Source organism: Sinocyclocheilus anshuiensis, unplaced genomic scaffold, assembly GCF_001515605.1.
Source record: "Sinocyclocheilus anshuiensis isolate Anshui unplaced genomic scaffold, SAMN03320099.WGS_v1.1 scaffold1341, whole genome shotgun sequence".
Classification (NCBI taxonomy): domain Eukaryota; kingdom Metazoa; phylum Chordata; class Actinopteri; order Cypriniformes; family Cyprinidae; genus Sinocyclocheilus; species Sinocyclocheilus anshuiensis.
Window position 1 is genome coordinate 1465717 of NW_015553274.1, and position 13799 is coordinate 1479515.

The 13799-nt window shown below is 36.9% G+C and overlaps 1 protein-coding gene across 2 annotated transcripts in view; it reads left to right on the forward strand.

Annotated features, from left to right (window-relative positions):
* ino80 (INO80 complex ATPase subunit) overlaps positions 1-13799 on the forward strand; it is a 43119-nt gene that overhangs the window by 953 nt on the left and 28367 nt on the right. For both annotated transcript variants that reach the window (XM_016460001.1, XM_016460002.1), the window contains exons 2-22: positions 1596-1657; positions 1770-1944; positions 2227-2387; positions 2709-2776; positions 3605-3751; positions 3940-4060; positions 4140-4339; positions 4451-4504; positions 5461-5664; positions 5755-5950; positions 6044-6111; positions 6205-6414; positions 6932-7012; positions 7734-7829; positions 8559-8618; positions 8710-8852; positions 11571-11655; positions 11736-11853; positions 12476-12561; positions 12661-12828; positions 13036-13169. In XM_016460001.1, the coding sequence (XP_016315487.1) occupies positions 1802-1944; positions 2227-2387; positions 2709-2776; positions 3605-3751; positions 3940-4060; positions 4140-4339; positions 4451-4504; positions 5461-5664; positions 5755-5950; positions 6044-6111; positions 6205-6414; positions 6932-7012; positions 7734-7829; positions 8559-8618; positions 8710-8852; positions 11571-11655; positions 11736-11853; positions 12476-12561; positions 12661-12828; positions 13036-13169 (2543 nt within the window). In that variant the 5' untranslated portion in view covers positions 1596-1657; positions 1770-1801. The remainder of the gene's footprint in view (positions 1-1595; positions 1658-1769; positions 1945-2226; positions 2388-2708; positions 2777-3604; positions 3752-3939; positions 4061-4139; positions 4340-4450; positions 4505-5460; positions 5665-5754; positions 5951-6043; positions 6112-6204; positions 6415-6931; positions 7013-7733; positions 7830-8558; positions 8619-8709; positions 8853-11570; positions 11656-11735; positions 11854-12475; positions 12562-12660; positions 12829-13035; positions 13170-13799) is intronic.

Consider the following 13799-nt stretch of genomic DNA (forward strand, 5'->3'; position numbering starts at 1 on the left):
GAAATGGTTAAATGGGGGCACTAAAACACTAGTGGTGTCAGTGCTTCAGTTATGTTTACAAAAACTCTCAAACCCTGTGCAAATGCACCAGTGAATTACTACTCACAGATGTAAATTCATTTCTAATGGTGCATTTTCAATAAAACAATGCCTATTTTAATATAAGTAATACTTTTGGTTTGAGCATTCTCTATTCTTTAAAAAGGGTATGAGAAGGAAATTCATACTATTTTCTATTTATCTATTTTCTGAATGTTATGAACAATTCATCAATTCATTAGTTCAATATTCAACAATTCATCCATGCACTTCACGTTTTATTTTTTATTTTTTTAAGTTGCAATGAAACAGAAGTAGCAACAGATTTTTTTTATTCCGTATTGTGACGTACAGAGATTTGTTGCTACGTTTTCTCAACATTAGACCCCAGGAAATCACTTCATGCCACAAAAACATGATTTGCTACTTGGTACTTATTTATTACAAGTGTCTTTAGATGGTGTGGACAGTCTCATTCTAGAGAGCATTTGATTTGAAAAAAAAAATAATAATATGTGCAGTCAGTGCAAGATGAGTTATCAATATCTTTTGATAAAATGTCAAGTAAATCTTTTGTCTTTTTCTAAAAGAAAAACACTATTTTAAACGTAAATCTGATAAAAGTTCATTCTGTTGAGTTTTAAGATTACACAATCATAGATGGCCTCAAAGCTGACACACAAGCATTTAAAGCTAAAAAGATGCACTATCATTCAAAAGTTTGTGGTCAGTAAGATTTTTTACTTTTATGATTTTAAAGTGACAGTAACAGTAAAGACTTGTTACAAATGTATCTCATTTTACACAAAAATATGAAGCAGCATGACTGTTTTCAACATTTATAATGATAAATGTTTCTTGAACAGCAAATCAGTATATTAGAATGATTTCTGAAGGATCGTGTGACACTGAAGACTGGTGTAATGATCACAATGCCATCACAAGGATAAATTACACTGTAAAATCTATAAAAAAAAAAGAGTTATTTCAAATTGCAATAATATTTCACAATGGTATTGTATTTTTGATCAAATAAATCAGAATGAGCTTTATCAATGCAGCCTTATAAAAGCTTTATAAATGCAGCCTTAGTGAGAATAATTGACTTTTTCCAAAAGCATACTTTTTTTTTTTTTACCAATCTCAAAGTTTTGAACAATAATGTAATTAATAAAGAAAATCTACTTTTCTTAAAACTGAATCTCTGAACACATGCACATCTAAAAAGCCCAGTTACAAAAGGCTGTTTATTATGTTGATTAGCACCTCTGTTGCCCACATCCTGCTACAACAGTGGAATAAAATCAGTATTACATTTCAGTATGCTATCAATAAACTTGTCAGCTGTATTAATCTCAATCCACATCATTCTCTTTCAGACACTGCCAGTATGCCATGTGCATATGCGTTTTTTTCATCCAGTTCTGAATATTTAAATGCAATATTCTTGTTCTAAATGTGCAATAAATCTTACAGTGATTATGTCTATATAAGAGTGGACAGTTTCATCAGTACATGCAGTAAATAAGTCAACATCACATCCTTTTCTGTTTCAGATTCATCATTTCTGGTGCACTGAATGTTGAAATTGTGAAATATGAAGTTTCATTCTTCAAAGGTACTGTACTGTTCTTTGACCACAGTTTTATTACCTTGATTCAAAGCATTCAGATGATCTTCATAACCTCATTTAGAGTTAACGACAAACACTTTCCGTGTTGCATTTGCAGTGATCGCCCTTTCAGGCTCTTAACCTCTACCTATGGCCTCAGAGCAGGATGGCGTGGGAGACGCCACATGCTCAAAGTTGGCCAAACCACTTCACCTGCAGTACCTTGAGCGATCCCTCCGTCTAGACACTTTTCTAAGGCAGACTGCTGCTGTTTTTAACCAGAGCATTTCCAGGTAATTGGTTGTGTAGTTCTCAAAGGCATAGAGGTCCTTTTTGACCTTTTGAGTCACTGCATGACTACCATGCCTTTACAAAATCCTTAGCGACTATAATGTCCCAACCCTGTTTGTGATTTTTAGCTATTTTGTTGTTTTAGAATGTTTCTCCATTCCCAATAATTCCAAACACCAAAGGCTAATAGTAAATGTTTTATGGGAAATATTGCACTGCAGCTTGGTTGTAAGGCCTGTGGTGGTTTGTTTATGGTTGTGTTTTTGTGTGCTTCTCTATATCAGCGATGACAGTGATGGTGGTTTGGGTGAGGGTCCTTCTCTGGCCCCGTCTAACCCACTGCTGGCAGTGAAAGATGATCACATCAAGCCTGAGAACGAGTCCAAGGACTCCTGCAGAGATGGAGAGGCAGAGTGTGGCACTCTCAATGGAGCTGTGCTGCAAGGTACAACACATAAAATAAAAAATAGCCATGTTATATAACATAAGAATGTAATTTTCTGTATATATTGCGCTGACCAGTTGTCTTGGACTTCTGTTTGCATCTAATGCCGTGGATGTAGTATTAAGTACATTTTATCTCATTACTATGATAAAACGAGTAGTATTTGGCTGGTCATGTGATTTCAAAATGGCGGCCTTCAAGAGGCATTCTAATGTGTATATGATTTTAAACATATTTTTCAAAAGTACTATTCATTTATTTAGGAGTGAAAGTTTTTAATGAGTAAAAACAATTGACCTTAAACCCCAAACTCATCCACAGAGCACAAAGCTGACAAGGCCAGTCTGTATAACTTCTCGAAACTGAAGAAAAGCAGGAAATGGCTAAAGGTAATGTATTTATACAACAGTACAGTAATTCTGGGAAAACCTTTATCTAAATCCAATCCCTGCTTTGTAGAAGCCTGTTTCCTCCTCAGAGTAAAAAAATAAATAAAACCAGTAATTGCGTTTAAAATAGTTAATAAAGGCACTTTGCAAAATATAAACTGACAGTTACAAGAAATATAGTCTCAACTGTGATATGAAAAATCAAAATGATGACAAATAAAGTGGCAGTACTGGTGAGAGTAAAGTCGCAATTAAAAGAAATAAACTCAGAATATTGAGATATGATGAACTCTAAGGGGACATGGTGATGGAAAAAAATGTTCCCCCCAAGAAACGTTGCATTCACTCCTAAAATGTTTGCATTCTCTCACAAAAAGTTTTGTGTTGTCCCAGAGAAACTTTGCATTTTTGTGAGCAAACGCAGAGCTGGTCATGGAAATGAGGTAGGATGAAATATTATATTTTAAAGCTTTTACGAGCAAATGTTACATTTCTTAGGGGAACGCAATACTTTTGTGAGAGAGCAGGAAAGTTTTTGAACACTGGGGAACACAAACGTTTTGCAAGTGAACACAAAAGCAAATAAATAATTGTTTTTCTATAGCTAGCCCCTTAGAAGTTGCAGTTATGACAAAATACAAATAAATTTGATTTGCAGTAATTAGATATGAAATTACAGTTGTTTTAACTCTGAAGGGGAAACAGATTTCCATACTACTATTCGAACTGGCAAAAAATTAAATTTTTTTATTGGTAATTTATTGGTGACCCTCCTTTATTTCCATGTCTAAGCAGTCTGATGTTTGAGAGGTTGTTTGTGAATTTCAGGGCATCGTGCTGAGCGATGACACCACAGATTCCGATACGGACTCGGATGATTCTGACTTCACAGTGACACGGGAAGAGCTCCAGGACATGCTGCGCCTGCACAAGTTCACCAAACTCCACCAGAGCAAGTTCCACTCTGACAGAGAAGTACGACACGCTTGCTGAGTCTGGGATAGTTACTCCCGCATAAACAGCTTCATGGAACCAGTTGGTAATGTGTGTTTTTGTGTTCACAGCTGCAGAGAAGTACGACACACTTGCTGAGTCTGGGATAGTTACTCCCGCATAAACAGCTTCATGGAACCAGTTGGTAATGTGTGTTTTTGTGTTCACAGCTGCAGCACTATCAACACTACAGCACAGGCCTCCTCTCCACTCACGACCCATTCTACGAGCAGCAGCGCCACCTACTGGGCCTCAAGAAAAAGAAAATCAAGGAAGAGAAGAAATGTAAAGGTAAGCCTAAAGAACAAAAGAGGACGACAGTAGCTGTTTTCTAGTCACATGAATACTCATTCTTCTTCTGTTTACATAGCCAAGAAAAAGATGAAAAAGAAGAAGAAACGAGGAGAGGAGTTCTCCATGGAGGGACGGCCACACGTTACTAAAATTTTTGCCAAGTTTTCTCATGATGCACCTCTTCCCATGATCAAAAAGAAGCACTTAACCATTGAGCAGCTCAATGCTCGTAGACGAAAGGTCTGGCTCACAATTGCCAAAAAAGAAATCCCAAAGGTACAGGCATTTTTCTTGGTCATCAGTTTGGAATCCCATTGAGCTTTGTGACACGCACAATATCTGTTTCTTCTGTTCCTGCTTTAATCTGTTTTCATTGTCTCATTTCAGGCGTTTAAACAGAAAGTCTCGGCAAGGAACTTTGTTTTAACCAATGCCAGAAAGGTGAGAGGTGTTTATTTTTTGCATACACTACCAGTGAGGTTGGTAAGAATTTGAAATGTTTTTGAAAGAAATCTCTCATGCTCACCGAGGCTGCATTCATTTGGAAAAAATGGAGTAAAATTCAGTAATATTTTTGAAATATAAATACAAATTTTAGCCATATTTTCTAGTGGTCGACCGATATATCGCCAAGGACGATATATCGGCCGATATTTGGCATTTTCCAAATATCGGCATCGGCGATAAGTTTTTCTGTTAGGCCAATGCATTCGAGGTGGGACTTTTATTTTGACGGCGCTGAGAGCGGCAGCGCCTGCGCACACAGTGCTCACATTCTCCCGCTTGTTCGCCGTCATCGTTAACAGTTCTGTCTAATACGGATAGAAGTCTGTCTAATAATCCGATAGAACTGTTAAACAAAGGAATTAAAATGTATACAAACAGTATTATAACGATTGCTTTTATATTATTAGTCATAGAAAGGCAAACATTATAATACTTTCTCATTTGCCGTCAGCATTCAGCAAATACGCATTTACATAATTTAAACAAATCTTTGAATGGCTAATGAATCGGCTGTCAAAAAAACAATATCGGTCAACCACTAATATTTTCACATGATCCTTCAAAAATCATTCTAATATTTTGATTTGGTGCTCTAGCAACATTTATTATCATAATATTGTTGATCTACTTAATATTTTTGAAGATATTGAAACATTTTTCAGGATTCTTTAATGAATACAAACTTAAAACAGAATTTATTTGAAACAGAAATCTTTTGTAACATTGTAAATATCTTTACTGACACTTTTGATCAATTTAATGCATCCCTGCTGCATAAAAGTCAAAATCTTACTGACCCTAAACATTTGAATGATAGTGTATAGTGTGGTCAAAATTCTGAGACAACACTGAAAATCTGCCATTAAAAATGCATGTGTACACTTGTCCAGTTGGCCCATCAGTGTATGCGTGAGGTCCGGAGGGCTGCGATCCATGCGCAGAAGAATTGCAAAGAGACTTTGCCACGGGCACGCCGCCTCACCAAAGAGATGCTGCTGTACTGGAAGAAGTATGAGAAGGTGGAGAAGGAGCACCGCAAGCGAGCTGAGAAAGAGGCTCTTGAGCAGCGCAAACTTGATGAGGAGATGCGGGAGGTATCAATACATATGCACTAGAAATGATATTTCGCTGAGAATCACTTCCTAAAACATTGTCCTGACAGTTCTTCCTGTGTGTCCCGTCAGGCTAAGCGTCAGCAGAGGAAGCTTAACTTTCTGATCACCCAGACAGAGCTGTATGCTCACTTCATGGGGGGCAAGCAGGATGCTGGGGGAGACGGCACAGAGGAGGAGATCCTGCGCAAGCTTGAGGACAACACCTCCCAACGGCAGATTGACATCGGTGGAGGAGTTATGGTCAATGTCGGCCAGGAGGACTATGGTATGATCTTTTTCTGTCCCTGATAGATGTTATCAAAATGCGTATAACAATCATATGCATTTTAGAGTCAATTTTCATGCTGTCCTTTTGCAGATAGTGAATATTACAAGTCTCAGGCCCTTAAAAATGCAAAAGAGGCATACCAGATCCACCAGGCCAGAGTAAGTGGGAGTACCTTTGATTTACATTATACATGTCTATCTTAATGAATTTTGGCTGGAAATTATTACAATGTCCCTTTTTTTGTTCTGTAGACCAGGTTGTTTGACGAGGAAGCAAAGGACAGTCGCAGTGCCTCTCTGCACACGGCTAGCGTGTCTGGCTCTGGCTTCGGCGAGAGCTACAGCTTATCAAACCCATCTATTCAAGCAGGCGAAGACATCCCCCAGCCCACCATCTTCAATGGGAAACTTAAGGGCTACCAGCTCAAAGGCATGAACTGGCTGGCCAATCTTTATGAACAGGTGATTTTTGATGCTCTCTTATGGTTATTTATACATACACTAGCATTCAGAAGTTTGGGTTAAAGTTTAATCAAGATTATTTTAAGGAACTGATATTTTTATTTAGCAAAGATGCATTCGATTGATCAAAAGTGACAGTAAACACATTTATAATGTTAGAAATGTTTTCTTTTGAACTTTATATTAGAATGATTTCTGAAGGATCGTGTGACACTTAAGACTGGAGTATGATGCTGAAAATTCAGCTTTGCCATCACAAAAATGAATTATATTTTAAAGTATATTAAAATAGAAAACTTTCATTTTAAATTGTAATAATATTTCACAATATTGCTGTTTTTACTGTATTTTTGATAAAATAAATGCAACCTTGGTGAGCATAAGAGACTTATTTCAAACACATGAAAAATTTTTACAGACCCCCTAACTTTTGAACAGTAGTTTATATCTTATCTTTCCATCATGCCTGTGGACTTTTTAAAGATGATTTATGTCTCTGTCTGATTGTCTCTCATAGGGCATTAATGGCATTCTGGCAGATGAGATGGGGCTTGGAAAGACGGTTCAGAGCATCGCTTTACTGGCTCATCTGGCAGAGGTAAGGACTGACATTCCAAGTTTTCTGAAGCCATGCAGCAGCTTTGGGTGAGGGACAGACTGAAAATTAAATAGTTACGCACTGAAAAACTTGCCATTCATCCTAGCTTTCCTTAATGAAGACATTTTAAATGTTATTTTAGTATTAGCAAATAACAAACAGTAATACTTGTACTACTACGAATGAAAAATCTCAATTTTAGTTTTCCCAGAGCATTACATGTATATGCTCTCTCCATCCCTTTGTATCATCTTCAAGCCAACAGATTTCACTTGAAAGATACTGTATTTCCCAATCTCTAGGCTCTCAGGTCGAAAATCTGGAAAAGGTTTATTTTTTTGGAAATATGAGACTAGCGTTTTAAAAGAAAACAATTCTCTGTTCTGCTTTCCTGTGCTATCATATTCATTTCTCCCAAACAAACCCCTGACACCACAAATCAGTTATTTGGCATCAGTGTGAACCCTCCAGCTGTCTCCGCTGCTCTGCGTGACTTCCAGGGTTTGCGAAAAGAGGAGGATACAGAGTTTTGGTATTTGATATGAAAGTGTAGCGCTGTGGGCCCATAGGAAGCCATGGTAGCATGTTACCTCGTTCTTCAGTTGTTTCCTGTTTTGACCCCTCTCTCCTCTCTCTTTCTTTCCCACCATCTCCATCCCTTTCCCCCTCCGCTGTCTGCACCTGTTTGGCTTATTTTGTGTTCGTGTGCTCTATGGGACAGAGGGAAAACATCTGGGGACCCTTCTTGATCATCTCCCCAGCCTCAACACTCAACAACTGGCATCAGGAGTTCTCCCGCTTTGTCCCCAAATTCAAGGTGAGTGTGTTAGCTGTGCAGGGAAACACCTGCAGCCGTGGAATCCTTTTTACCACTCTCTCTTGCAGTGTGTTTTTTCTTATCCTTTGCATATTTTTGCTGTAAGGAAATGAATGACAGATTACTGCACTTCTGGTCTAATTTTTGTAATCCTTAGGGGGCAGTGTTGTATCATTTATAGCGTGTTCCACTAATGTCAGCAACCTAAATATTCATTCCCCTTCAGTCAGATTAATCTCACAAATCATCTGTATCTGAAATTCCAACCAGAAAAACTTTAGGAATATCAGAGTGCTGAACAATAATTATTTCTCTTTGTTGGCCAGGTCAGGATTTATACTAGCCCTGCTAATGTATTCACTGGCCCTGCCACAATTTATTTTTAGCAACATATTTTTGTGTATCAGAAGGATATGTTATGTTAAATTTGTTTAATTTGTGTAATAACTGGAAATTATAGAGATATAATGTAACTTAATGAAAGCTATAACTTCAAACACATACTTTTACTTTCTTATTCTTGCCCAGCTTAATCAGTCCATCCTTATTGTTGAGCCCTGAATAGTTCACATAATACACCTTGTAATGAAGTTAAGATTATGAAAAGTATGTGCATATATGTTTTATTTCAAGAGTTTTACATCTTTATTTAATTTCATCAGGCAAAGACAAATTTCAAATAATATTTCTTATGTAATCATTGCAATCTTGTCTCATTCTGTCTTGCAGGTGTTACCGTACTGGGGGAATCCTCATGATCGTAAAGTCATTAGAAAATTTTGGAGCCAGGTAAACATTTCATAAGAATATTGCTTTAAAATATCAGATGAATTGCAATCTACTACTTGAACCATATATTATCCCTTTTTGGCTCCTGTAGAAAACTCTGTATACCCAGAATGCACCGTTTCATGTTGTCATCACCAGTTATCAGCTGGTGGTGCAGGATGTGAAGTATTTCCAGAGGGTGAAATGGCAGTATATGGTTCTGGACGAGGCCCAGGCACTGAAAAGCAGCACCAGGTAATTAGAACTCGATTAGTACTTTTAAAATAGCAGCTTTTAAAATGTTTACTTTACACACATATACACTATATATCAGTGGTTTTAAAATGAGGAGGCAGTTTTATATATATATATATATATGTATATATATATAAAACATAAAAAAAGAGAACAAATATAATTCTATTTAGTATTTTATTAATATAATTTTTTATTTAATTTAATATTTTTAATACTAATTATACATTTCATAGTGTTTTTATGCATTTTTATATTTATTCCAAAATAATAACTAAAGGCAGTAACAATTTGAACAATATTCTGGAAGCTAAGAATAAACAATAGCCTACTTCTACAGCATTATTAAAATCAAAAGTTGTGTTTGTTAACATTTGTTTATGCACTGTGAACTAACAATGAACAACTGTATTTGTATTAACTAATGTAAAGAAAGATAATAAATATTGTAATAAATGTTCATTGTTTGTTCATGTTAGTTAACTCATTAAATGACACCTTGTAAAATGTTACCAATATTTTTTATTTGTGAACTTATGTTCAGCTGTTCTTTTTAATAGTCAACTTATTTCAGGTAATCGCCATAAAAGCTCTGTAAACACTGCCACAGACACGAAGATATATCTTTCATTTCATCAAGCTGAATGCTCACTAAAACTGACGCAGTCATCACGTTTTCAGATTTCAAGTTTTATTTTGACTAGGGCTGGGAATCGATTCCGAGGCGTTGGGAATCGAGAGTCGATTCCATCAAAGGGAATCGACTCCTCATTCAGAGCCCTTTTCAGTTCAACAAAGCTTATCTATAGACTATGGGTGCCTCTCAAACAGAAGGCTGCATCCTAGGACCTGGCTTGTCCACATTTTTGAGCGCTGAACGACAGAATAGATCATGACGTGATCAAGGGTCTTGATCTCATTTCCATCTAAAATACTTTTTTTTTAAACATTTCTATCAGCCAATGATAATTATAAAAGAAAACGTCCCGAGCATAGATCAGTGGCTGAGAGCGCATCTGATTGACAGATAAACCACGAACTCTTATCAGTTATTGTTAATGTTCTGGTTGTTTTGTTTCAGTATACAGTTTGTTAATTTTGTGCAAAGCATACAGTCAAAGTAAACTCCATCATTCAGCTGAACTGTGCACATTTATTTTAGACACTTCATGTCATGTTCAATTCATGCCATAAACGCATGTCCCTGCTGAGCTGTGGGCTATGACTAATTTCACGGGCAAAGCAGACAATTCTACGACCTTTATCCTGCAGTCATGGTGAGATTATAAATTCCTTCAATCTAAAAAAAAACAAGAATAGAAAACAACAGTGAGGAATCGATTCTTGGAATTGATTCCAGAACCAGGAATCGGAATCGGACTCGATTCCAAAAATGTCGGAATCAAACCGCCCTAATTTTGACGTGACACAAAGTAGTGGTATCTAAGCGGGAGTGTTGTTTACTTACTTTATAATTAGTCAATAACGCCATCATTTGCACGAAAACAAGAGGCAGGATTTATCACACGAACCAATCACATCCAATCACAACCGATCATATCCAATTATAGCACGATGGAGACATTTCCTCCTCTCACGTGACTTTCACCCATTCATTTCAATGAGCCTCCAGAAAAGTCATGGCATGCTAAGGGGTCTCTGTAGAAAGTTAATGGAACGAAGGGAGGCAATCCTCCGCTTTAACTTTACCTGTGAGTGCCGCTGTTGGACGGTATTACTTTGTAAAAACTAGTGACTTTTAGACTTTTAATATCATATTTAATCATATTTGCGCTGTTTTATTTTTGTAATATCGATTATTTTCTCATCCAACTTTTTGAGGAGACACTGCCTCCCTTGCCTCCTCGGAGGAAACGCCCCTGCTATATACATTATATATATATATATATATATATATATATATATATACACACAAACGTAATTTTTGGAATAACAAGATGATTGACTGCAAAGCATATGGGATTATTACATACAAACAAATCTTGATAATTAATAAATGAATGAAATGAAATAAGCTTAACATAAAAGTATAACTGAAAATAATTATAACAAAAATATAATTTTAATACAGTTCCATGTACGAATAGAATATTACACAGAGTATTTACTTAAAAACACTATCACTGTCACACTGCTGATAATCTTAAAATAGCCAACAATAGCCAGTTAATCACTGTATTTTCCTGCGAATATAGCTCCAAAATGTGAAAATCTGGTTGTCTAACTGATACGTATCCTTGATTGAACCTTTCAACAAGGGAAAAAGAGCTTCTAAAAAAGCTCCAGACAGTCTCCAGTACTGGTGCATCTCAGATTTTCCATGTTCCCGTCCTCATAGTCAGTGCAGTGACACTATGTCTGGACTGGAACCCTTCAGAGAATGAGGGCCTCTCGAGCTCTGAGTGTGAGTTTGTGCCTCTCTGGAGATGACAGCACATGTGCCAGCAGCTTCTGTTGTGGTGGAACATGATTTATTGCCCAATCGGAGTCTCAACAGGGTGCCAGAGCAGCTTTCATGAGTTCTTAAGTCTCTAAAGTCCCCATAATTAATGAAAGACTTAACCAAGTCTGAGAAGTGAGCTCTGAAGAGAATACCTATAGGATTCAGAGTTCAGCATTGAGTGTTGATGTGATGTCGCAAGTTATATCCTCCTTGATTGGGAGGTCTTAGTAGCTGTGTCTGGTTCTTCTTGGCAGTGTCCGATGGAAGATTCTCCTTCAGTTCCAGTGCAGGAACCGCCTTCTGCTAACAGGGACGCCAATCCAGAACACAATGGCCGAGGTGAGTGTATTCATGTGAGACCTTGTTTGAGAGTCCACGTGTGTGAGTGAAAAACCTGACACCGTTGTTCTTCCTCTCAGTTGTGGGCCCTGCTTCACTTTATCATGCCGACTCTGTTTGACTCTCACGAGGAGTTCAACGAGTGGTTCTCCAAGGACATCGAGAGTCATGCTGAGAACAAATCTGCTATTGATGAAAGTCAGTCAACTCTTGTGTTTATTTCTGTTTAAGTTGTTGTTTACTGTTCATTTGATCTCCAAGCAGGTTGCAATATGTGTTAGGGTGGAACAATGCAGTCAAATAAATTATTTAAAAAAAATTAGATTAAAAAAAGTTTGTGATGACAAATATGGATGTTAATGTGAGAAAGACAGGATAGAAAGTTTGAAGTAGATTAAAAAGCTTGAAGTTTGAAAGTTTTTTAAATTGAAGTAGTTTTAAAAGCCATCCTAGTCTATTCTCCTTCTAGTCTGTCAGATAGATAGACAAGTTTTATCATGTTGCTAGCATATTTTAGCATGTTGTTAGGCTTTGCTTTTATGTTTTGGCATTTAGCTAGCGTGTCCTAAGCTAGATGTTAGGCTTTGCTACTGAGGAGAAGTTTGTATCAGAAAATTAATACAGTTAAATCAAAGAAGAGTATGTTGGCTTTCTCAAGCCAACATAATTAAGTTATTATATATTATTTGGGATATCAGCTGCAATATGTTTTAATAACATTTAACATTTAATATTGAAACAGCAGCACTCATGCTGAGCTAGCAAAGCCTTCACGTTTTGCTCATGTTCTGCTGTCATTTGACATGATTTACCCTTTCAGACCAACTTTCCAGATTGCACATGATCCTAAAACCCTTTATGCTGCGCAGAATAAAGAAGGATGTGGAGAACGAGCTCTCTGACAAGGTGATGTCCTATAGCCTCTCAGACAGAATTATGGTTTCATACCTAATATGTCTATGTATGTGATATTTATGTTGCTTATTTTTCATACCTGCATCTCAGATTGAAATCTTGACATACTGCCAGCTGACCAGCAGACAGCGGCTGCTCTACCAGGCTCTAAAGAACAAGATCTCCATCGAGGATCTGCTGCAGTCATCAATGGGCACGTCCCAGCAGGCCCACAGCACCACCAGCAGCCTCATGAACCTTGTCATGCAGTTCAGGAAGGTGAGGCCAGGTTTTCAGCTTTAAAGGGATAGTCCACCCAAACATGAAAATTCAGTTTGAAACAACAATAGGGTGAGTAAATGATGACAAAATTCTCATTTTTGGGTGAACTATCCCTTTAAAGCCTGTGAGACCTTTACTGTATATATAGTGAAGAAGCTGTTTTTCATTCAGCATTTCACAGCATGTTGTTCTCATCTTTAAAAGGTTTGTAACCACCCAGATCTGTTTGAGCGTCAGGAGATACGCTCGCCTTTCCACATGTCCCTGAAGCCCTTCATCATGTCCAAATTTCTGTTCCGACACGCCATCATCTGTACGTCTGACCACGGAAAGACCAAGTGAGTAGATCTCAATGAAGCTCCCAGGTTTACTGTACCTCCCTTAAAGCCCGTTCACACCAAGGATGATAACTACTGTATAAAGTTAACCATTGTAATTCTGTAAGAATAGGGAAGTGCACACCACAAATAGACACGAAGGAACAATATTGTTGGGTTAACTAGTTGGAAGAAAGAGTGTTTTTTTTCTTTTCTTTTCCAGCTAATGAACGATAAAACATATTTAGCCAATCAGAACAATTAAAGCAGCAGACAACATGCAGTTGTGCTCAAAATTATTCATACCCTTGGTAAATATGAAGCCTACCAAAGAAGGCTGTGAAAATAAATCTGCATTGTTTATCCATTTGATCTTTCATTCAAAATAAAAAATATATATATAACCTTTAATTGAAGTTAAAAAAAAAGTGAAAGTGGGGGAAAATCACATTATGAAAAAAAAATATTTTTCTCTAATACACAATGGCCACAATTATCAGTACCGCTAGAAATTCTTATGAGTAAAATATCTCTAAAGTATATTCCCATTCATATTTGCATTTAAAACATATAAGTAAAAACAAATAATATAATTCTGATGTGCAGTAAAAGATTTTTGAGTTTCACTTATTAGAAAGCAGCTGTAAGAAA